Source organism: Mycteria americana, chromosome 13 (genome assembly GCF_035582795.1).
Source record: "Mycteria americana isolate JAX WOST 10 ecotype Jacksonville Zoo and Gardens chromosome 13, USCA_MyAme_1.0, whole genome shotgun sequence".
NCBI lineage: Eukaryota > Metazoa > Chordata > Aves > Ciconiiformes > Ciconiidae > Mycteria > Mycteria americana.
In genome coordinates, this window is record NC_134377.1 from 7548554 (window position 1) to 7575136 (window position 26583).

At 40.2% G+C, this 26583-nt stretch overlaps 1 protein-coding gene across 1 annotated transcript in view; it reads right to left on the minus strand.

Moving 5' to 3' along the window:
- Positions 1-26583, minus strand: part of CABIN1 (calcineurin binding protein 1) — a 121992-nt gene that overhangs the window by 24667 nt on the left and 70742 nt on the right. Inside the window, exons 30-33 of the mRNA XM_075515822.1 lie at positions 10461-10624; positions 8311-8407; positions 6438-7079; positions 5905-5979 (exon numbers count right to left, since the gene is read on the minus strand). Coding sequence (XP_075371937.1) covers positions 5905-5979; positions 6438-7079; positions 8311-8407; positions 10461-10624 — 978 coding nt within the window. The remainder of the gene's footprint in view (positions 1-5904; positions 5980-6437; positions 7080-8310; positions 8408-10460; positions 10625-26583) is intronic.

The following is a 26583-nucleotide window of genomic DNA, read 5'->3' on the forward strand; positions in this document are numbered from 1 at the left end:
TGTGTTATCAACACTGTTTCCAGCACAAATCCAAAACATAGCCCCATACCAGCTACTGTGAAGAAAGTTAACTCTGCCCCAGCCAAAACCAGCACAAAGGACAAAAAGAGGAATGACTTTCAGCCACACCTGTTCTCCAGTCCAGCGTGCTGCACAGCCGTAAAAATGCCAGCACAGAGGAATATATACCATGGCACAGGAAGGAGCAGCCACCAAGGAAGCAGGCTTACTTCTTCTATCAGTAGTTCTCACTTTAAAGTGCTGATTTATCTATGCTATGTTCTTATGCTATGACTCACTATCATGTCTTCTAGAGGGTGTTACTTTAAACACCACCACAAAAATTCAGAAAACTCCAACACCATCACAACTCATAAGTTCAATCAGAACTACTTACTTTCTTCCCTCATTTACAAAAAGCCCATCAGACGAGATGGGCTACTGCTCTCCTACCCTTTCCAGTTGCAGGATTACTCACTTCGTAACTTTAAATACTAGCATAAATAATTAAATGTCTTTGGAGTCACAACCCCACTCCTGATGGGTCGTTACTGGTGGTCATGACACCCTTCTTTGGAAGGTGCCATAGTGTGAACTAAATTTAAGTAGTCTCTGGAACTTTAGTCTCTTATTTTTAAAAAACAGTGCAATAGGCTAAAGGGTCAATAGACAATACTAGAAAATGTGAATATTTGAGAAGATATTTTGTTAAATCCTCAGCATACATTAGGTTAGTCATATGATCAATTCAGCAACTTCAACAAGAGCAGTGAAATATGGAACAAGCAGCAAAACTAAATTCTCTGAAGGGCTGATGATTATACTGTTGTAACAGATAAAATGGTATTTCTTTTCAAAGTCTTTGCTGGGCAATGTTCTGTAACACTGAAAACTGATCAGACAATATTGCTCTTGTCCTCTTAACTCTGAGGATACAGTAAGAAAGAAAAACAGCAGCATTAATATCAGTGTTTAAGAATACTGCATCACCACTCTTTAGATTTTGAACCAAAGCGTGCTGAAATTGATGAATACATCGCTTTTTTGAATTATTATTTTGGAATACTGAAAGAAATCTCCCAGCAACTTACATTGAATATATTTTTATATCAATTACTGGAATCTTTTCTGTTTATGCTACTCTGTTCCCACACCCCATAAAGGATTTTCTTTTTTATTAAAAACAAAAAAACTGTGCACATTTTAGTCTCCTCCCCACTGCCCCATTTCACTTTCACATTAGATAGTGTTATAAGCTCAGATTTTACTTCACCATTACGGTTTAACAGTAAATACTTATATTACAGTAACACTGAACCTAGCCTAATACAAACACAGCACAAATTACTTACGAAGTTAAAATCCCCTCCCCCCCAATGGATTACTTTAGATGGTATTTACTAGCAGCTTTTTCAAACTCACAAGTCTCTCTTTGGTAGCCTCTTCAAATGACTGTTTCAGGTCTTCAGTTGCTTCTGCATTAGACATTAAAAACTCAAAGCCCCCATTAGTAGGATTTGGTAAAGCAGAATTGTGTTTGCTATGGGAAAACATCAATTACTCCTGAAAGTAAGAGTTGGAACCAGTTAAGTTTGAGAAAATGTTTAATTGATAAGATGATGCTCAACTGGTTTTGTTTAACTGGTAAGGTTCCTCACCACACTACAGCTCTAACACTATAGCATTTTATCCAAGTCTGGACTGACTACACCTAGGTACACCTTTCTGTTAAAGGTATTACATTCTAAGCACAGCGTATTTTTAAGCATCCTGTAAAGACATTAAGCAACAGCTGAACTATGAACTGCAGCCACATGTATAAAGGACCCCTTTCTGAAACAAAATTTTCTGTCCCTGGCACGAGTAGAGTATGTAGCCACCCTCATGTAAGATTTCATGACAGAAGATCTACATTAATTTCTTCATTGATGTGTCATATTTCAACAGAGAATACTTCCATTTCAACAGTCCTCCAGAAGCACAGGAACTTATCGTGGCAAGGTTCTGTACCACCATCTTTTTCTGCCTTCTTCAAAGCTGGGAGCCAAGCTTACCTAAGCCACTTCCCCATGTATTTAGCTGACTTTGTAGAAGATGATGCTAGAGTCTCACTGGCTCAATACATGTTAACATTGCATCAGTCATCAGGACTACAGAGGATTTCTGAAATCAAATGAAAAGGTCACGGTATTGCCAAGCTATTAAAAAGATTAGATCTCATCACAAAAGTATAATAGCCCACTTTGTCAAATTCCATTTACTGATTGCTGTATTGTTTCCTGCTTACGCCTGAAGAGGCATATAAAAAGATTTCAACTGAGTTGTTAAATATTTAGGTTAAAAATTTTGACTGGTCTGGAAGAAAGTTGAAAAGCCATAATTCAAATAAGTCCTAATTTTAGTAGCAAGTGAAAACTTCCATAAAGAAACCATATACTGACTGGAACTGTAAAATACAACAACCAGCAGAGAAAGACATATATATCAAGGTGGGTTTTGTGTTCACTTTTTTTTTGACTGTCAATTTCTTGGGATAAGTGACTGAAGAACCACAGGCCCTATAAACCTACTCAAAATATTCAATAACAAAGCACTTCTCTGGGCTGCGGCAGCTCTATACATGACATCATTTGTTTACAGAAGGCAAATACTTGCCAATTTTAAATAAAACAGGATTCAGTCTGTTGAAAACAGACAGATGTCTACAAGAGTGGCTATTCCTGTGTCTCCACACTAATTCATAGTGTTATACAAGCAGTAGGACAGCTTCACACGGCTTACAAGATCCTGCTAGAAACAGACGAAAATGAGACTGCAGTATGTGATAATCTCATTAGCTAGGACCGCTTCCTAAAAGGGAATGTTACAAGCTTCAAAGTGCATCACGTTAAGAGGTATGTTTTATTTCAAGTGATTTAACAGGAAATCTCATCACTTCCAGTGCAGTTACATACTAGCTCACCTATTGTATCTACTTTCAAGATTAGTTTGTGTGCAGGTTTTTCATCATTCCAATGTTTTGCCACATGCCTAAGTAACCGTTGACTTGGCTGGAAGAGCTGGCATAGCAATCGCATACCCAGAATCTTCAAGAAAGCCCAGCAAGGAACTTGGCCGATACACGCAAGTTTGTTGAGTAGTTTTTGAAAAGGTGAATATATCCAAAAAGCAAACAGTAACATTACTTTTTGAAGAAGCTTATTACCAAATTCTTTTTATTTTGAAGTCATAAATCACAGTGTGATGACTCTTTATTTTTTCCTCCAAGATAAACTAAAAAAGTATTAACATTCTGAGCCAAGATTTCTTTATTAAAAAAATAAAAATCTGTTAAATACCAGACTATGAGCAAAGAAACACTTCTACTAGAATACCTCTCTTGACATTTCTGTTCATTTCTATAGTTCAAGTGAAAAATGTTACTGACTTCCTGAGGGGCACAAATTGGAGAAAGTTACTTCCATGAAAATCTAATAAAGAAAAACTCCCTTTACTCTTACATCTTCTCCTGTTACTCTGCTAGGATATACACTGTACAAATGCACTTTTTAAGTAGATGCACTGTTAGATAATTTTTATCTCAGTATTAACAACCGGAAACCTTTATGGATACTCAAGACTCAGACTTTCTACACAGCACGTGGAAAAACACAGGTTGGCATGCCTCCTGACAACTAAAACTAACACCATTCCAGGAAGAAATTTAGCGTGAAGGTAATCTTGTTTAGAACAAGTGCGGTATAACAGAGTCTGCCCTGAGGGTTTGAACCTCCTCTACCCTCCTGGACAAGGCAATAATCACCAATAAAAAAATATTCATAAAAATGAGATGAGGAGAACAAGTACCCATAGATTCAAGAGAATAGCGCATGAAAAGACAAGGTTCAAGCTCCATTGGAAGGCACGTATCTTAAATGGAAACAAAAAAATATCTGGAACCTTTCACAAAAGACACAGAAATATCTGCTTTTCCTGAAGTTGCAGAGTAGACAGTAATAAACCTTGTTACAAGAGTTGACCTACAGCCTCAATTTTCTTCAGCTCCACTAGGCAAAAAAACCTAAAAGGAAGACCTCTTAACTCTATATAATACAGAAGGTTCACCTCGTAAGTTCTTCTACCTATTAACAGCATCTCTAACACAGTTGCGCTTTGGTTCTGAAAAGCATTTGTCATGTACGTTAACGCACTGAAGGAAGGACCAGGCAATGTACATTATTTGAGGTTAGGTTGAAAAGATCTGAAGAACAGAGAGAGTGTTCTGGTGATAGATACTGAATTTGCTTCAGAAACTAGAAGAGTTATCTGAAGGTTTAAGCAATGTATTTATTTTGAAAAACAGGTGAGAAGTATTCAAATCCATTTCACAGCTTGCTAACTTCAGAGATGTACCTCCTCAAAAGCTTATGTTTTTGCAAAGCAGAGATGGATGTATTTTACAGAAGAAAAGCCTCATCCAAATTTGGAGGATGAAGAGAAATTCTGAAAGACTTTTACCGTCCTTCCATTTTTAGGAAAATTAGTGCCTAGGCCAAGGGAAAGAATCAAGTGATGGATAAGCAGGCAATTCTCCCCCTCCCTGCAATCATAGTACTTTTTTTCTGTTAACTGGCAAGTTGGAATGCAGTGTGTGGATATCTCTAGACTAGTCATAACATGTACTTCTCCTTGTACGCTTCTACTGGGTAAGACAAATGACAGGAAGATGAAGTTACAGGAGATGATGGGAAGATGAAATAACAGGAGAAGAGATACTTGAGGGACAGAAGAGACAAACTGCAGAAAACCAGAATAAATTTCTGCCACTCATAAAACAAGTTTGTTCAAGACATTTCTGAAAGAACTCTACTCTAAATCAGTACTGAACATGATTCAACATATTCATGTAGTTATCTGCCTTTCTTGTGCAGAAAAACTTAGAGATGCTTCCTGTTTTACACACTTAAGCATGATACAGACCACCACTTATGAAACACTCAAAGACAACGGAAGGTTTAAGTTGCATGCCAGCAGATTTTTTTCAAATATTTTTAGACAAATACTATTTTAATTTTTTTTTGAGAGCTAGCAATCGATAACACAGACTACGTTTTCATAGAACAAAACATGCACAAAGCCCCGAGCAGCATTAAAACATAGACTATTAACTAGGAACATAGCTTTTTCTTCAAAATGTATTTTATCTTCCAGTCAAAATCTGCTGAGTAACTGCTTCACTGTGTGCTGGTGGCAAAAATTACAGAAAGTACAAAACTAGAAAATATTTTGGGGCTTTCAACTGATGGTTTGCTGGCAAAATGGATGACCACTAAACATGTCATTCATCCAGTTTTCTTCTTGGCTTTCATTTCACATTAAGGACTGATAAATAACCATCCCTTTAAAGCTCTATAATTGTTTGCTGGATAAATCCAGAAACTATGGACTAAAACCAAACTGAGTAATATAAGAGAGTTAAAATCAGATTCTCAACCATGCAAGTTGAGAAAAAAGATATTTGGTATTTCTGGAGCAGAGTGCAATGTTAGCAAGGGAGGAGCTGATGACATTGTTAGCCCTTAGGGATCAGAGAGAAGTAATTACCATCCATGAAATACTGAGGAATGATGTGGACATTAAGAAAATTCTAGTGTGCCATAAATATTTCAATTTGAAGATTGTTTGGGGTTTCCCCAAAAGCTTTTCAGCACGGAAACTGTCTTTCAACCCTGACATAAACAGTAACAATGACCCTAACAAAAAGGATGAGCTCCCTACAGTAATGTGGCCCAGCTTATCTTAGATGACAACAATACAAGGAAAGTAGATATTTCTAATTGCTGCCAACACTCAGCGACAGACTTGATTGTACAGACTAAGTAATAAAAGCTTGTTACAAGCAGCCAGGGACTTCACAGACCTTACCTGTTTCTGTGCTGATGCTCCCATGTGCACCTGGCAAAACTTGACTGCCTGTTCAAGTGCTGCTTCTTCATCCACCTGAACACAGAATCACAACTAATGAAGCCATAATTACTTAGCTCATCTATAAATCTAATTAAATTCAGATGAAATGGGGATGTAAAGCATGGGAGTAAGGGGGAGAAGCAGCACTTCTATGGCAGAACAGTGATTTTAAGTTATTCAGGAGTATATATTCAAAGATACACAACTCTCTTAATTCAAACTAACATTTAGCATGAACAAACCCCACAAAATTGGTATTATAGCTCTTAACTGATTTCAGAAATGTAGTTCCAAAACACGGAGGATCCTACTTCCCCCCCGCCCCAGGAGTGGTCTTGTCAAGAGAGTGGTTCTATGGGAGATATTATTCTCCCCAACTTTTGAACAGATATAGGGCCAATTTTATACTGTTTGGTTTGGCAATTATTGTTATTCTACAATCATGTCCAAGGTCACATAGAGAAATTACAATTAATGAAAAAATAATTTACCTGTTTAATCAACATGTACGTTTCAGACATGATCTTCTCAATTTTACCCAGGTCATAGGCCATAACTTTCTGACCTTGCTGCCATACTCTATAAGCATCGAGCAGAAGTGTTTTCCCAGACTCCACATCCTCAAGTAATTTCCTCTTCCTGCTTGATCTCTGGACAGGTTCTTCTGTAGGTACTGCTTGAACTATTCCTTTAGCTGCCTGCTGCTGATGTTTTGAGCTGATACTTAGCTCTTCCAAAGAAAGTTCTGGAGTCCGGCTCTCTGGAGCTCTCTCCTTTGAGTTCCTGCCAGACTGAAGACGGTCTGGCTCACTGCGTTTACATGAAGAATCAATTTTTTCAGGGTCATTGGAATATCCATCAAGATCCATAGGTTCAACTGAACCAGGCCCAGGGAGCTCTTTAATTTCCTTGTCATTCTTGTCCTCTTGTTCCAATATGTCCATAGCATTGGGAGTTTGTCCCTGGGTCGCTTCCTTTACTCCATTTTCAGTGCTATGTACTACTCCATCTGATAAAACTGGCTTTTTGGGAAGGACATCTTTCCCCTCTTCAGCACTGGTTTTATTAGATACGTCTGTTGTCATCCTTCCTGAAGGAAGGTTAGAAGACTTGGAACTCTGATCTTCTGAAACCTTAATAAAAGAATTCATTCTTCTCTGTTGTTATTGAAATCAGGAAGCATTTGTGCACAGCTATGACTACCATGAATATTGACAATGAGTACCTTTACATTACTGCCTCTGCTGGAGAAAATGCATTTATTCTATGGTCACTCTTGTTTGTTCCTGAATATTAATTAATCCAAGCCACAGGTCTTACAAGTATTTCAATCAGTCAAAACACCACAGAGAAATCAACAGCACAGGTTGAACCAAAGCTGCAATGGTTTTTTTCCCCCACTATTTCAGTCTATACTATGGGATCCAACTAAATGAAATCCAAGGTTTTAATAGCACAAAATTTTCTTCTAATGTATTAAAATCAAAACTGAACCCATTTCTTTTGGCAGCTGCAGATCAACCTCAAATTGAAGAATTTTCCTTCTCATTGCTCTTACATAACTCTCTTCTTGTTAGCAGATCAAGAAGTATGCTAAACTCTGCTATAGTTTTTTAATTTTTGTACCTTTACTTTGGCGATGGACCAAAGGTAGAAAACCCCAGTACCTCATCTCTTCTTTCAAAAATTGCTAATGATACAATTCTTCCATTCAGATTTATGAAAAAACTATTTCATACACAGAGTTCCAGTGTTCTTAAGGAATTTTTCATTTAATTTCTTAAACCTATACTCTGTTAACTTGGAAAACCCTTAGGAAGAAGTTCTTCCTTGAATGTGTTTACCAAATAAACTTCCAATTTCCAGTTATCTTAACCTGGAAACTGATTAGTCTCTATATGACTTTTTAAAATTAAATCTAAATTACAATTAAATGTAGTAACAGCTGTGGTGCTGTCAAGGACTAGCAATTAAAAATGGCTAGGCATGTAGTATCTAGTTGTCTGGTTTTGTTTTGCAAGAGGAATCTGAGTTCATTTTAAAAGGAAATTTCCAATAGACCCCACCTGAAAATGTAGCTGTTCTTATACTCCATGTAACTACCATCATTTGAAATTTAAGGGACAGTCAAACCAAATATACTGCAATCCATTCTCAAGAACTGTATTTGTTACTGGATTTCAAAAGTGAAAAACAACAATGCTGGAAGAAAGTTTTCTGTGTAGTTGCATATAAACAAAAGACAGTAGAAGTAAGTGATAATAATGTAGCACTTCAGCCTCAGGAGATCTAAGGAATGAGTAAACTGAACCGAGAAAAATCTAATTACTAAATCAATGACCATTAAACGCACTGCTGCCTTACCTGTGTCAGATCGTTGAGAGTGTCCTCCAACACTTTCACTGTAAGCACAAAGGCTTGCTGGGCCAGAACTTGGCGATCTGCATCACGCAAGTACTTCCTGTGCCACGGTAAGATAACAGAAATTAAGCTAACTGCCAAAAGCTTACAGGACTTTAAAAACAAGAACCAGGACATTAAAAAGAAAAAAACAAAAACAAAACCAAAAAAACAACCAACAAAACAACCCCAACACAACAATTTTAAAACAAGTAAGAAGAAAGCAAACAAAACATATACAGTTGCATATTGAAATGTAACACTTTAGCTATGTTTCCCTCCACCTTTCCCCTCCCCACAATCAAAGATGACATGCGTGAAGCAAATGACAGCACTATCTACAAACAGGGGGAAGGGGAGAAAAGAAAAAAAAAACCCAACACCAAAAAAACCACCAAACCAAACCCAGAGCAAAACAGACAACCAGAATTACAGTTTTCTTGTATCAAGCCTTCTGTGCCCCTCAAATACCAGCATTTTATTCAAACCTTTTCTTGAAAGAGAGTATTAGTCACACAAAGCTATCTTGAACTGTCAGCTGATTTTCATGTTCTGGATAAACCGAGCATGTGAGATTAAGGACATCAGCAAATCCTTTCTCGTTGGTCGTATCAGTTGCCTTTGAATCTAGCTTTTTTAGAGCTAAAACACTGGTGTGCTAATACCTTTTTTCCTATTCATTATTATAAAGAAAATAATATTGTATGTGTAAAACTTATTTACTCTATAGCTTCATTTAATTTACTAGAGCACTGTAACTTCAGTGTATTCTGACTCAATGCTTTAGTCCACTTCCAAGGAAAACATTTCCAGCCATCAATCCCACCTAATTGAGTTTAACGGAAAACTGAATTTCTATTTCAGAATTGGCTGGTTTTAATAAGAGGGCTAAAAATCAATTAAATAATTTTGAAGCGTACTATTTCAGCCAGAAAGCCAACATTTTTAATAAACGTATTTTCTCTCTACAGTATTACATTAAATTGGTAATTTTATGGTTTGCTTTTCAGATAGAAGATACAAATACCTGACTCCTCATTAGTTCAGTAGTAACTAAAGTTCAGCTAAAGCCCCCCCTATTTTTAAAAATAGGGTTGTTATAGGCATATACCAGACACACTCAGAATATCTGCATTTATAAGTTCCTGTAACGACTGCAGTTCACCATGGCTGGCACTGGCTGATCCAACATGTCAAATTACTTGTTTGTTAAATTCAGTCTAGACTTATAAATAACATAATATTTTTAGTATGACTGTGGGCTTGCTTAGGACAGAATTTAAACCTTCTATGGTCCAGTACTTCTGATATGCTAAAAGTCAAAGTATTTTTGGCTTCAAGTTTGCTGAACATGTGGTGACATATTCCCAGACATACTACAATCTATGCAAATTCACATGCACTCACACTCAAAAACACATGAAGAAACCTTCAGTGCCTCCAACTTACTGCCATCAATCATTAGTTCAATTTCTCATGCATTTGCCAGACACTAATTTCAACATTTCCTACTCGGCAATCTACTAGAATTTTACCTCAATTGCTTCAATGTTTTCCATAGGTATTTATTTTGGTCTTCCCATTGATATGAATCTGTATATAGCTAGCTCATGTTAAATGGCTTCTTTTTTCTTAAATAAGGTTAATGCAATTAAAATTAGATCTCCCCTGAATAGGATAAGCTTTTTAAATAGCATCAGCTGCCAACAGGCACATAACCATTGTTCAGTTAAGGATTACAGGAAGGCAGGATGCCTGGGCTGTGACCTCCCTCACTGGACATAGCTCTTATGCAAGAGGCCAGCAGAGGGGTGCAGAAGTCACGATGCTCTGTTCCACCAGTGAATCTCTCCACATGACAGAAAACCTCTGCAAGTCTGTTAAGGCAACTGTATGGCCGCTCTGAGTTTCAAGAGAAATGCAGAGAAATCCTAGACTCTATTATGGAATCATAATCCTGAGAAAAATTAACTATCATTCCACTATTTTCCCAAGGAAATCTGTCTTAAGACTTTTTTCCTAAACTAAGAATGTCTTTAAATAGAATAGTTACACAGTAAAAAAAATATATTCAAAACTTTACAAAGTTATGGATTAAAATAAATATATCATACTTTCCCTGATCAGGGGTCCTCTGTAGCATAGATGAGACTTTCAGCAAGGTGTTGTAATCCTTTAGTTGTGACAGCACATTCAGCAGTAAGACAATAGAGCGGTTCATATGAGATGCAAAACTGCCCGGGCGGTCGATCTCATCCACGGGGATGCGCCAGATTCCCTGCAGAGAAAGGAAAAGAGGAAACCTCTAAAGAGGGATCCAACTGAAAAGGACAGAAATCTTAAAATATGGGTTGGATTCCGCAGCATACTGAATTTCACTCTGGGTCACGGGGATAATGGACACACAAATGCTACGGTCCTTCATACAGGGAGATCTGGATTTAAAGTCAACTGATTCCTGCCAGTAGCAAAAGAGGGAGGCTTGCAGAAGCCACAACACACCTTCTAAATATGCTTCTGAACTACTCCCAGAAAAAAGCAAGCAAAGCCTAAATTATATTGTGCATTTTTCTTAAATGTCTGTGAACCCGCCTTCCTAAGCCAAAGCTCAACTACCATAAAAAACAAGGAGTAACTTAAAATAAGTTTTCCTGGCCTGAAAGCTGCTACTCTTGTGCAGCCACAGCAAGTTTCTATCTTCAAATAATCTGTTACTAAATGTCTTAGGAACTTGGTTACTGCCTTGATATCATCAGTGTTCACCATGGCACCAAACAGTCCAATAGGAAGAATCAGATTCCTCAGCAGTATCCGTTTTCCAGTGGCAGATTCAAATACTTGTGCATACATCCTGAGACTTCTAATTAAATTTCTGGGACAAGGGAATCTTTGAGGAGCAAGGCTGGAGACTGATAGAACATATAATTTAATTATGGTTAGTCCGCTCAGATTTTGTAATGTCCAATAAGTCTAAGGAGATTTTTTTCAGGTGTTTAACATGGATGGTGTCAACACACTAGTCAACCATATTTGAAAAAAATGCAATGCAAATACTACTACGCTTGCATGTTAGTATGTAACTTATATTACAACCATTCACAAAAACTGCTGTTACATCAGTGCAAACCCTTCCCTCGTGCTTTATTCAGTTCTGAAACTTTTCCTGTACCAGCTCTTTAAGATGAAAATCCTCTGGTCATGTATACCATTTTGTGACAATGCAAGTAAGAATAGTCTCATTGATAGGAGTACCTGACTGAAAATGAATTCTGCTTTCCAAACCTGTTCAGAGAGCAGGACATACAAATATTTACTCTTTTATCCTTGTTTAAAGGTCTTGCTTTGATATTTTTAGCTTTACTTTCAGTGTGAGCAAAGTTCTTCAGAACTTAATGCAAGGTGGAAGCAAAAAAAATTATTACTGCAATCATAAACGACATCTGACCACAAAAGAAGCAGATACGTAACCAGCCCGTCTACAACAGACCCTCCCCCTGGATGTCTTCAGAGAATTTGCAGTTCTACTCCATAGGATGTATAGGAACTTGGGAAAAAACAACACACAAATATCAATGTTTTTAAATAGGAAACAATGACTTCAACTAGATATAATGCACAGACTGTTCTGCCAAATTTTCTTACTCTTGCTTTTCCTCATGCTCTCTACTCTCACTCCCTAGTGATCCCAGAGAAAGCCACTTTTCGTCTTTGCTCCCTGAAGCTTTCAAACTTCTTTTTGTAGCTTCCCTGTTCCAGAAAGTACCTAAAACTGTACCATGACTGACCCCTGAAGCACAACCGTCGCTTCCTCCTATCCCCAACTACCAACATCCACAAGTATCTTCTGCAGCTTGGTGGCAAAGATCTTATCTGCTCATGCAGCTCAGTAGCTCTCAAGCACATACAGATCTTATAGGTAACAGTTCCGTAAAACAGCACATACTTTATTTAAATAGAGAAGCTTTTTCTTCCCCCAAACTGTACAATGACTTTCCCTTCAGGCTACAGATGAAACACACACATTCTGGAGCTGGTATTTTTTGCTTCTCTGCATTTATGTACACTGGGTTTCTGCCAAATCCTAAAACAACTGAATGCCTCATAATGGCACCACATTGCAACAACCTACTTAGCTAATTTAACTATACAAAACAATTTATGGTCAACTCAGATGCATACTGTAGAAATGGAAGACAGCCAATGAGTAGGTTCCTGGTCTTTTTCAGCATTATCTCATCCTTCATTTGAATTAGGCAGATCACTTGGAGGGAGCTTTCAGATACTGTATCTGAAATCAGTTGAAAATAATTTTGCAGCTCCTCCTCACATGTCCCGTGTATACATTTTAATGCTACCCCAGAAATTAGGATAATGCAGTAAAACCATTTGCAATGACAGAATATGCTAATTGCAGCTAGAAAGCCATGAAAGTGACCAAGTCCATCTGATAGAAACAAAGTTGAGTATTTTGGGGAATGCTGCTCTTCTGTCTTTCTACAACAGGGCACATTGGAAGAGCTTAAATTTAAACTCACATCAGAGGTGTTTAAGTTTACTTTATCATTGCAATTACAAAAGAATGTCTGATTTTAAAAGGAAAGTCACTAACTTTTCATGTGTTGACTTGCAGTTTTACAAATGCAAAACAGTAATAAATAAGATTACTGTCCTATGTTACATACCTGCCCGTTTCACATGCAGCCTTAAGCCAAAAGCAGAAAGAAGCCTGCCATCAGGAGTCAGAACAATCTTCATTCCACCCACTGTGATTTTATTAAGCAATATGAAAAACATTGATGTTAAAGTGAGTTTATCAGAATGTATTTCATGAGTGATGTTGAATTCTTATTAAGATTGCAATTTGAGTCAGAGACTAAAGAAACAGAACAGTCTCATTCAAACCTCTCCCAAAGAGAAGTTTAACTAAGCCCATCAGGCATGAATTTTTCCTTCTTAAGTATCAATAACCTTCAGGAAGAATATTTCTGAATTCAGATCATTTATTGCAACTTTTTTTTAAAAATAGCCTAGCATTCAGCTTTCTAAACAAAATATAAGAAAGATACAAATGCAAAGCTTGTAACTAAATAGCTGGGGAGGAGACTGGAAAATATTATTCAGTTCACCTGAAATTAAAGTTTTCATATCATCATTTGAAAATTCAGACTTGTTAGCAAAGTACCCCCCTTGAAAGTACACACATAGAGGAGTGCAGATCCTTGTGACAAACATTTGCGGTTCTTTGAAAGGTTTTGTTACTGATGACCACCACTCAGACCACTTGACAAAATGTCTCTAGCTCTGGCCAGCAGAAGGATTTTACGTCCAACACACCGCTCCCGTTTGCTGGCCACCGTTCCCACAGCTGAAAGGTTCTCCTCCCTTCTGCAACAGCCAGCGAAGCTGTTTACATGAAACCAGAGGAAGGAGTCAGACGCTTCCAACAACTCCAAAATGCCTCTCAAGATCCAAAACATCAAGCTGCTCTCCATGCCTTCCTGGCTAAACAAACACTTTGTGAGATCTGGGGGCAGGGGAATCAAGCCTGATATGCGCTCCCAGAAAAAAAATAAATCTGGGAGTACAAGAAAATTCTGTGGATACTTAATACTGAATTTTACATAAATATGAAACTGAATAATGAAGTCAGTATACCATATTCCTGGTGACACTTTTTAATTTTTTTTCAGCTTGAAACTTGCTGCACAATCTCCCCTTGCAGAAGAGTTGAAGACTTGGGGAGGAGGGCGAGGAGAAGAGGACTCGCTGCACAGGGTTTTGTGAGCACAAGCTACAGCAATAGTGGTTACTTTCTAGTTCAGTCACTGAAAATAGAAAGGAAGGAAGTGCTTATTATTCCTCCGTGCTGCTTACTCCAGAACTTTACGGGAGGGGATTCCCTGGGGTTTAGGAATGCCTCTCCGAGGAGGAAAGGCTGACAGTTCTCAACAAAACCCAAACTTCTCTGGGGATGGCTGCTGCTGACACTGCAGAGCTTCAGAGTAAGCCATTTTCTAAGCAGAGCTCAAACTTTACTCTCTTAATGCTCCATGATTTCTCCTCTTAACGAAATGGAGAAACGCTAGTCAGACTTCAGATGATCCAATTCACATATAACAAGCAAACACAGAAAACAACTTCTGCTGCAAATAAAGACCTCCAATTACTTACGACTCAATTCCCTTTTTTCCTTTTCTTTTTTTCCCCAAGGGTCCTAGAAGTAAAAGTTGCACCACATACAACAAACTCAATTCCACTGCTGCCTTCAAGTGACCAAAGCAAAACCAAACACTGCTTCAACCAATATTTGTCAATCTCAGTAATGGCCTATTAAGAAGAGCCTTTACTAAAACCAAATCTAATTTAAATATTATTTAAAGATTGTTATACGACAAAACTAACAAACCAACTAATAAAGTGGCGCAGGGAAGCCACCAATTAATAATGCAAGAACCTACACAGTATTTTAAAATCAGAAGTTGAACTAAGCACAATTGCATAATCCCTGAAAAGCTCACATTTTCCTAATAATTTTTTTTTAAGCTTATGTTTTAATATAGGGTTAAGCACAACATACTGAAGTACTACTAGCTTTACTCATGTCCTCTCTTTGTAGTTATCTAGGTCAACATAAAATCTTGCACTGGGGGCCTGAAAAGGAAAGGAATATGGTTCAAGCTGAATGGTTTCAACACACAGGATTTGAAACCTCACTCTTTTCAGCTTAGAAAGTACAGCACAGACCTTGGAACATCCCTATTCTTTTCTGAAAGCATCACTCTATTTGGTGTTCAACTCAGTAAGCGTGTGTTTGCTTGACTCACGACTTCCTGCTAGTTCTGCGTGTAACCATTAAAACTGCTGCCCCCTCCCCCGCATAGCAAATTACTAAACCACCTTTTCTCATCCCATCTTAACATGCTCCCATAGCTCTTATTATTTTACTCTGTCACCTGATTTTGGCTTTTCTTCTTTTCTACAGATAATTCTATTATTTTTCTTCCTCAATTCTTCATTTCATCCACGCTGCTATTCAGTATGTAGTGGAACAATTCCACCTCTGTGAACAGGAATGCGAGTGGGTACAAAAGTATTAAGAAATGAAAGCAACTATATACAGAGCTATTAAAGTTATTAGCTGCAGGGACTTGTGTCATCAAGGAAAAAAAAAGCAGCCCCTGCCTTCTGTGAGTAACTTAGCCTACTTCAGAAGAATCTTACCAACTTTATCAGAGTATTTAAGCAACACTCCTCGTCTGCCGTTAGTCTTGTTCACATTGCACAGTAGCAGAATATAAAAAACAGTATGATACTAAATAAATTACATTTTATCAGCCTGGAAAAGGAAACAGAAATAAGGCAAAACTGAAGCAACTTCCTTTTAATAAGTTAGAACCAAGCAGGATTACAATTCCTGGTCCACAAGGTGAATATTGTCTATTTGGTTTTTTTCTTCTTTTTTAAATACACACACACTTGGAAGTGAATGAACAGCACATATGCTTTCTGGAAGAACTGTGGAATTCCACACCGTTATCGTAGCAGGAGAGCAGCACAAAAGATATTGACAAATGAAAATGTTCCACATGCGCTCCAATTACCATATGCTGATAAAGAAACATAACGGACAATTTTCACCTCTTATTTCTCCCTTCAAAATACAATGTATTTTCAGACTCTTAAATTTAAGATATTTCCATTTCTAGAACAATCATTTCACAGTTGACGTGACATTAAATTGGTTTTAATCCTATGAAAAGAACACCCAAGCCATACCTACTTGGAGAGTCTATTATGTGTGAGCATGTCAGGGACATACACACACAGGGCAGGAAAAGGCAGTCATTTCCTTGCTGCATAAGCAATTATATAAAACCAGAAATGCCTTGTTAAGAAGATGAGTTAGAAGTTCAGGTGGAATTAGTGAAACAGAAACTGAGGTCTACAGATAGCCTGTACAAAACACTGGGTTTGGCCATTTGCCAGGCAGAATCTAGAGAGTTTTCTTCACTCGGTCAGGCGGCTTGAAGACATTTTACTCAGATGGTTCCCATGTACCATGTGATTTCACAACGATGTCAACAGAAAGTCACATCGTCTCTTTTTAAAGGGAAATGGCTAACTTGACTATAAAAAAAAGGAAATAAAGAATCCATTCTATTCCACGGCTACAAAGGAAAGAAAAAGAAGAAAGCGAGAAGAAGCGACAGGCTGTCCTCTTAAAACCTGTTTTGAAGGTGCGATCCTGTTCAAGCAACGACACAGCTGCATCCCCTCCGGAGCTCTGCACAGTGTGCCTCAGGCAGACATTACCCTCTTGAAAATCCAGGAAACACAGGAGGTGTGTGCGTAATGCATCATCCCCTGGATGAAGATGACTGCTCCCCGCACTACTTTTCCTGGTTAACACCAAAAGCGCCAGTGGAGTATCCTTCCCCAGAGTACTCTATGAAACAATCCTCAGATTCCCTCTTGTCTAGCCCCTCATTTCTCTACTCTGCAAATCTGGGGTGCTAAAGCAAATGTGGATTTGAAGATATAACTGTGGAACACTGATTTCTGCCTGCCGCCCCCCCCCCCCCCCACGTTGCCAACATGAAAAAAGGTTTCCCTTTTGGCAGCTGGACAACTCCTCAAGCTGGAAGGTCGGTTATTGATAAAAAGACTTTTGGACAAATTACTTAAGTACATTTACTGTCTTTCCTCCAGAAGTTGCTTCCTTTTACCAGCTGTATTTTAGGAAAGAGAGAAAAAGGGATTGGTTAGGAAAGGAATTAAGTTATCAGCAGTACTGTGTCTTGCAGCCAATCCAGGGTTTAAAAAGGAGAGAAAGAGGTTTGCCAAAGGGATGCAGAAGAGAAGTCATCCAGAGATTTAGTCAGGCACTTCTACCTACTCCAAAGAAAACACCGAGAAAGGTGTCTGCTCACCCACATTGGCATTTCCGATTATGCCTTTGTTATTTTGATATCTTTTTTGAGGGTACATTTTGGTTTATGTTCTGTCCCTGTCTGAAAGAGCCTGGAATTCTTTCTTTGGGAGGATATAAAGCACAGAAATCCAAAGAATACAGAATGCTTCTACATCTTCTAATAAGCCAATAACTTGATGCAGAAACCTAATGAAAGAGTATGAAACCCTCGACATGAAAACTCTTTACCAGGATTCTGCATTTCTTTAGGCATTCTCAGGGGCCAGATGGAGGAAGATTTCTTTACCACCAAAATAAATTAGCAGGCACATCTGGAGAGTGACAGGGGTTCTGGTTTTGCCTAACAGACAGCCTTTCGTTGTTTTAAGAGGATTTTTCTGCTTAGATCTTTTCTGTGTATCTGCTACAACCAGGCTGCCTGGCATCAGATGCAAATGGTACTCAAAGCTAATGAAACAAGCTTGGTACAGTCCATCCATCTGCCTGAAAGTGGGCAGGCTCCTGCATTAGCCCCCTGCAGACATTAGCAAACTCTCCTTTTTTGACAACATGTGGGATTCATTTAATCTAACTCCACATGTCTATGATACAGACACATACATTTAATGATATCACCTAGAAACCTTTCACAGAGAGAAACAGGCATTTAGGGGATTGTGGCTCACCTGAGCTATTATAGGTTCCACTTTAGGATGAGATGAGCTACACACTAGAAACAACTATCTCCCCTGAATGCAAAGGATGATGAGTAAGTCATAAACGATAACCAATGTTAGGGGAGATAAATGCCAACTGGCAAGTCTGTAGGCAGTTCTGGCCTCTGTCAACGGCATGCCAAGGTCGAGCCCCACTACTCACTCTTATTCCTAAAGGAGATACTGCAGAACCAGAAAGAGAACTGGGGCTAACACAAAGCTGGGAGAAGCTGCTGGTTCCCAGAGAAGGGTAAGTTTCAGGATCATGAGATTTTTTTACCTAGACCCCTACACTTCTGTTGCTAGAGTAACTGTCCCCATCTTCCCAGAGGTTACAAAGCAAACACCTAGTAGCATACATGCACTTTAACCGGTATTAGCTTGTATTTGGCAGAGGGATGGTTACCTCAGCCCAGTTTCAAGAAAATAAAAAACTGTTTCAGAACACAGAACTATCAGCTATCATCTCTGCCTACATCTGGTAACACCCAAAAATAGCAAACCTGGCACAGTGTATTACTAATGTTATTCTGACAACACTCCCGCCTTAAATGAATACAAGAGTAGTACAGCGTAACAAAGCCTAGGTATGGAGAAGAGAGATTAGAAATACCTAGCAATCTAATGTAGGGACAGAAGAGTTGAAGTCTGGAGATAAGTCGCAAATGTCTCGCTCTCCAAAAGGTAGCCTTTCCACTCCTCTGGGAATAACAACAGGGCGGTGCTTAAATGGATAAGTAAGTTAAACATACGACAGATGTTCAAAAGGATGTGCAGAATGATACAATCTGTGGAATGTCCAAATGGGCCAAGGGCAAGGCAGCTGCTACAAGCAAAAGACAACAGATTTTTCACAGGAACATCAGCTAATTTTCAAGTTGATTGGACGAGTGCAGCAAAGGAAAAATGCTAAATCTTACCTACCTGCCTTACAGGTACCTAAAGCTGTCTACCTCCAAACAGCTGACACCAATTCACCTCCACACGATACTAGAAAGAAAAGGAGGACAAGAACTTCGTAACATTAAGAGGTATGCTAACTGTTGAGATGTGGCACATTGTTAATGTAGAGTTATGAGTTGTGTGGAGATTCTTCATGCTGAAACACTGCAGTAATGGTCTCCTAGTTTTGGTGTGAAGGATTTCACAGGATTTGAAGAAACACATTTTCACATACTTAAATATCCAAGTTCTACATGTAACTTACTGATCACCCACTATATAAAATGTGATTATCCTTTTAACAGCAAGACAGTATTCACATACAAGACAACCGATTTGAGTACTTTAAACTAGGCTGTGAAAGTGCTAAAAAGTTCTTTTACCAAAATATTCAAATTTTTATGCCACCAAAACCTGCTCTTCAATCCTACATCCCTACTTTTAAGCAAACAAAATGCTTAACTGGTCACTCCCGCCCCACAGCTGACATCCGGCATCCCTGCATTGACAGCACGGAGTGTCTTTCAGCTTTTAGACTCTCTTCTGCATAATGACACACACACTTAAAATATCAAAATGAGAAACTATAAAATTCCAGTGCAAAATATTTCAACATATTCATACAATGCTTAGAAAAAGTAACATCATCCACCTGTATGTTTTACAAATATATCACCAAGTTAGACTCAAAATCTCAGAAAATACCAAAAGCTAGAGGGTCTCAGGTTAGATCACCAGTGCGGAGGAAAACGCTATCATTTCCGAAAACAACACTGATCAAGCACTTGATGTTCTTTCTTGTCAGCACCAAATCACTAGAATACATGGCATTAGGAGATCCTGCTGAAAGAGATCTTTGAGCCTGAAGGAACATAAATCAAAAGGTCCAGAGAACACTTGCTACTAGTTTCCATCACACTTTTGGAAAAGAGAAAACCCTCTAAAGCAACATCACATTGCAGTTAATAAAATACAATCAAGTGATAATCTTTAAAACTACTGGAGAAGAGCCTTCAGCTTAATTTCATCTTGATACAAAGTTTCATCTTCATGTAAAATTACCTAGAAACGTTCTCCTTACGAAATCTTTTGGCTGAGATGCATCCTTCAGACACATCAGTTTCTCTTATCTCAGAGCATTATGAGTGATCATGCAGCCACATCATCTAACTTGGGGGGACCACATAAGGACTGCTCAAAAGAGTACATTTTTCCTCAGCGACCTGTTGGGCATACCTTCTCTTGACTGACCTGGTAAGTATGAAAAAGTAAGTAGGTTTGAGGTGATACAACGCAAAACCAAACAGATCTGTGTAATGTACGTACTGCAGCTTGGTCAGGAAAGAGCCATGTCGTCACTAGGAGGTGACATATCAATATGTAGTTGCAATGACTACCTCTGGTTGGGTACTGGCAATGTTTCATCAAATTTTCATTAGAGTTGTTATCACCTCAGACTCATGTTTAGTAGCTTACGAGCCACAGCCTTCAAAATACACATAGACAGAGTTTTTTGCAGCTTATTTAGGAACAAATCAAGATTATGGAAAAAGCTAGTAAATTTCACCGAATAGGCTCTGAAGTTATTTACAAAAATTAAGAGCTGCATATGGAAACATAATGAAGAACTGTCAATATTTTTAATAGCATGAGTATAAACAAGTACTACCAACCAGGAGAAAATATAAAATGCCATACATACCAGGAATGGTACTAAAAAATTATACTCAACTGTTCACTATTAGCCATCAAATTTTAAAAGCCTTTTGGAAAGCTACAAGAATGGCATGTTCCATCAACGGCTGGTATTTCGGTATGTGCACACAATCTGTAAGCGCAGAAAAATACTTGCATCTTTCATCAACATTGAGAAGAACAAAAGCAATGGAGAGCTGAACTGAACAAAAATTTAAACTCCTCTAGTGTTCTGACAGAGGTAAAATGACAGCGTTTTAATCTCAAATCAGAATCCTGTAAGATCTGACTAGGGTTTCCTGTGCTTTTTTTTTTTAATGCCAGTTTTATAAAGGTATGAACTAAGTCATGTATTTGCAAACACATATTTGAAGGTCACAGTTCTGTCTGAGGTTTCATACTGGCTTAGGAATGACAGAAGTACACATCCTGGATTTCAAACTGTTTGTCAGCTGAAGTTGAGGGCAGGAAGCAGCTTATTTAAAATAGGTAATAAGAAACAAATATCCCGTATTAGTGGTTAAGAACCAGGAAAAGACATATGCAGTAGTAAAAAGGAGTCAAACCTTGGAGAAGACATACTCCTCTCAAACAACTAAAGCTCTACATGAGTTTGCACATTTCATCCTCACCAATTAATAACTTCAAATTAAGTTATTAGGAGCTGACAGATAACTCATTTCATTACCTCTTCTCCCCCCACTACAAGAGCGTCCATAGAACACTTTCCTTCTCTGTCCAGCAAGTGGAGGCCCTGAACAAGTCCTGACTGCTATAAAAGGCAAAAAAATCTCTTACTATTATACACCCCATAGCTAACCTCAGAATATCTTTCCTCCTCTGATACAGGAACTCATGCAACAAAAAAGAATTTCATTAACTCTGTTATTTCAAGTATTTTACCTTTTTCTTTTTGGGGGGATGGGGGGGATCTGTGTTAGCACCTAATGCTGTCTCACTTTCAGAGACTCCCAGGGCTTCCTCAGCAATACAGGGTTTAAAAACAAACAAACAAACATACATAGCACTTTATGCGATGATTAAGAGTTAGTGGAAATGTCTAATTCAAGTAAACATTTAGGCAGCAGCCTTCCTAGCACCCCAACTGAAGTTCAGTGATCTTTGATAACACCAGAGGAACAAGACATTGCAGAGAAGCTATAATTCAATTACCCTATTTAGAGTAACATAAATCACAGTATACACAGGGGATCTTCAATATTCAACCAGCAGCAATACTACAACAGCTTAATCTAGCACAAGGCATGGCAGTGACTCAGTTAGCTAGGCAGAAGACAGGGTACAGTCTGCTGGTGTTTGATTTCAGGGATATTGCGAGATAGGAATTATTTGTTTGAGAACAACCAGAGTAATTATTGAGGGGGAGGAGGAGTGAGGAAGGCCTCAACATTTAGAGTATTTCAGACTCCAATAAAGATGCTAAAAACACGCAAAAGTCCTATTATTGAAAACAACCAGAACAATATCTGGGTATTCAAGATGTCAACCTGAATATGCTCCAATAAAAAAGACACATCCTGCAGCTTCCTGGGTAATAAAAACCTCCACAGCATATGCTTTAATTCCTAGATCTCCTAGGTCTGCTTCATGCAAAATACTCACAGCACACACAAAAATCTGCCGTTGCACAAATAAACACATGCTGCAGTAAATTAAAAAAATAGAAACATGAAGCTGCCACAGCCAATGCCGCAAACAGCATGTGGCACTTGCTTTATGCACACCACCAGAATTTACTGCAATTAAGACATACGTTCTAAAATTATAAACATGTGACCAGACAAAGCTGACTGGTTTTAACAAACTGCTAATTAAATTGGAATCCTCTTATCCTCTCTCTCTCTTTAGCTGAATGAAGCAGCGACTGCTACAGCATAGTAGCTCATGCAAAATAAATACTGAACAACAGGCTTTTCTGTTAGGTCACCGTTAAGAAGGGGAATCTCCAGTGTGAGCCTGGCTGTCGTAGGCAGAACAGCAGAGTGCACACCAGAGATCACAGCTGGGTTGCTCTGTGCCAGACATGATTTTTACAGACCTACCGTCTCTTTTTTCTTCTAGACATGAAAGCCTCCCCTTGCAAGCTTCAGGGCTGAATTGAAAACGAGGGTGCTAAATAATTCATCCCACTAAGGGGGTGGAGGAAGGAGACCGAGAAATCCCAAACAATGCAGACAGAAGAAAACAAAAATCCCTCACCCTTTCGTCCCCCCTTCCAAACTTCTCTCGACTCCTCCGTTTCCCATTGCTCTCACGGTTTTCCTCTGTGCAGCAAAGCAGGTCTGTTACAGCCTCTAACCGAAGGCGAACCGAACTAATGAAACAGGTATTTCCCAAGCACGACGGCAAATGTCATCAGAGCACATCCCCTGCCTGCCTGCGCTGCCGGCTGCCCGCTCGGCGCTGTGGGTGAACCCTGCGGGCGCCCGGAGCCCGCCCAGCCCCCAGGCAGCCCAGCCCAGCCCCGGGGAAGGGATTCCCCGCGGCGGCAGCGGGGAACGACCAGCTGCTCGGGGAAGGGTTTTAACACCCGCGGGCAAGCCGAACGGGAAGGGGCAAAGGCATGCCACACCGAGAAACGCCCTACGATGCAGGGAAGCCGGCAGCTATTGGTGCTTGCGGTGGCAGAGAGAAAGCAAACTTACTACAACACCGCATCTGTCCCCGCCGGAGCGCCAGGGAGGGCCCCGCACCGCCCCCCCGCAAGCGCCCGGCTCCCCCCTGCCTTCCACCGGGGCATCACCCCGCAGCCCAGCGCCCTGGCTGCAGCCAGCAGCACCGGCACGTTTTCTCCCCCGAGCAAGAGGCGCGTTTCCCTCCCGCGCGCCGGCCCCGGCCTCCCCGCGGGGCGAGGAGCGGGGGGGGGGGGGAAGTTTCCCTCGAGCCTCCCCCGCCCGCCCCGCGCGGGGCGGCCGCTTCCCACGGCCGCGGGGCCGCCCCCCGCACTCACCATTACCGAGGCGGCGGGCTCGCTCCGCCGGAGTTCCCCGGCGGCCCGCGGAGCCGGAGCGCGCCCGCCCCCGCCCGGGCCCCCGCGCCGCCCCGCTCCGCGCCGCCCCCGCGCCCCCACCTGACCGCGCGGGCCGAGCCCCGCCGCGCCGCCGACTGCGCCCCCGCCCCGGCTCGGCTCACACTTCCTCTCGCACCGGAGTTCGCCCGACCTCTGGAAACCGCATACCTTAGATTTCCTGCCGCCGCGGCTATTTATTTATTTCATTTTTTTTCCCTCTCTCTTTGCAACTGGGGGCCGGGGGCGGGGGGCGGCGTGCAGGGCTGGAGCTGTTTGCTCGCTCTGCTGCCGGAGGACGGTCTTGTTTGACATAGGATGTTGGTCCCAATTATTGCCGAGCCTGGCTCGGAGCCATCCCGCTTAGGGCAAGTGAGTAAACAGCTGCTCCTGTCGGCTTGCAAGCATTAATAAAAAACAGTTATCTGCTCCCACCTGTCCGCCAAAGCTTCCCAAAATATTCCCTGACCCACTTTAACCCCGCTGGTGCCGCTTCACCGCCCTTCACCTCGCCCTCACCGAAAGCCCATTCGTGACCTATTTTTCTCAAGCGTGGCCGGTTCCCTCCTCTCCCCGCAGCGCTGAGCCGGCGGAGCCCGCCTGGATGCTCCGAGCGGAGCAGAGAGGCAGCGGCCTCCTGCCACCGGCCGCCTCCCCCTGGCAGGCAGCTTCCCCGCCAGCAGCTGCAGCCATGGCTGCTCGGTGCCTGCGGGGCCTCCGACACACGCAGCAACTACAGGCGTGTACTCGCCCCCGCAACGTGCTACACCACAGCTCCTCTTCATGCCACTGAAACACCCTTCACCAAACGGCAGGACAATCCTCTTACACCATTTCCTTGTAGTTACACCGTCCTCTCGTCCCCTCCCCCAGCCCTAGGGTTTTTAAACTCATCTCCAGCTCCTGCAATACCAGGGGGTGCTGGTGGCACATTTCTTTCACCAGTCCTTTGCCACCTCTTTCATTAACATCCTTCTCCCTTTCTCAAACTATTTCAAGGGGGAAACAAAGGTCTACCCTTGTCCCTTCCCCCCATACTTCCCTCTCCATACTTTTGATGATTTCAGTCAATCCCATATTAAGAGACCCAAAACGTGTGCCAGTCCATTGCCAACCTCAGTCCATATAATCCTGCCTCACAAACTGTCTGATATGCTTTTCTCTATCTGAGCTTAGCACAGCTAAACTTACCTCTCTTCCCAGCCACTCATCCAGGCTCTGCTCCTGATTACCTTCATCACAAAAGTTTCAACATTTTATCTTAACTTGTTCCTTCTCTGACTTCTGCAAGCGGGGCAATTGCTTTGACTTCCTCCTTGCCTTCCTAAGCACTGCAGGGGTTTCGTTTGGATTCTTCCCTCCTGATTCTAGCAGTATTCTGAAGTGCTCAAAATCTATCCTGTTTACTAACACCTCAGGTTTAATAGCCTGCTCCACAACTGGGATAGTCCCCACATGCTATGCAGAAGTCAGTTGCTAAAATTATCTTTCTTTCCCATCATTTTAGCCACTTTTTACCCTTCTTTTAATTTCTTCATGTTCCCCTTTTCCTACCACATCAATTTTAGGCTTCTCCCACTGAAAGCCCCATATACCTTGCCCTTTCCTCCTTATTTGCATACTTTATGTATATGTACATTTATGCTTAACAGCATCTTTTTAAAAAACGCTAAATAATAATTTACCTATCCTATTTATCTTTTATAAAATTACATTAAAACAATACCCTGTGTCTACCTCTCTACTTAAACTGTAAGAGTCAGCTTTTTTGTTTTAAAGCTAAGATTTCACTATGGGCATTACCACTCTTTAAAATAACCGGTGCCTTCATCGCCCCTTACGTCTTGCTGCCAAAGGCAACAACCCATTCTATACTTATTAACAATGCAGTTTTGGCACTACCACTTCAAATACCCATTAACCTTTAATCTTTCGACTGCGTAACATGGATTTATGTTTTAAATACAGAACTCAAATGAACACTTACTTTCTATGTATTCATGCAAATAGGCTTCTTTTTGACCTTCCCTTTTTCATCTGCTCATTTAGTCACCGTTAACAGCAGAGCTTTTATCTCCTCTATTGCACTGGAGAGTTTTTTTCCTATGTATTGTTATTTATTTATGCAAATTAAATAGTTGTTGTACCTGGAATTAAATACATCGTAAAATGTTTCAAGTTAATAGCCCAAAGACTGGACATTCACTAGATTGGAAATTAAGTCTCATAAAAGTTCTGCACAACTAAATACCTTTAAGCCATAAGCACAGCAATGTAAGGATTTTGTTTTCTAATGAATACCTCTTAGCTGTTACAATGAACAGTCATGGTACCATAAAAAGCAGCAAGAACACAGACACCTTTACATGATAATAAAAGGTAAACAAGAATTATAACAATAATAGTTACTAGATTTCAAACTGCTTTACAAACAAGCAAATTTTAAAAATATCACTAATTGGAATATTTACTACACATCTGATTCATTATTGCTTTAGTATAGAAACATTATTTGGTAAAGGTCCATTACCAACTTAAATTAAGGAAACAAATTTGTCTCTTTACAGTTTAAAAGGATATGGTTTTCACCACAGATTATCTTAAATTCTGTCCAATTCCAACATATTCTTATGTTCTCTCTCAATCAGCAATTTATTAATCACCATCAAATTTCCCAGGTTTACATTGCAGACTTCTACCCCATACACATTATTCAGTTGCCTGAACCTCGAAATAACCTCGAGTTATTCACATGCACCCCCATAAGCACACCTCTGGCTTAGGTAGTCCTACTCCCGTTGCTGCCTGCACTCCAGGCTCACTGGCGAAACGGATGCTGCAGAAGATGGCTGGCACCATTATGCCTGGATTCTTGGTTCAGACGTAACACTATGTATTATCAAAGCCCTTGTCATTAATCATTTTTACACAGTGCAGTATTTTGG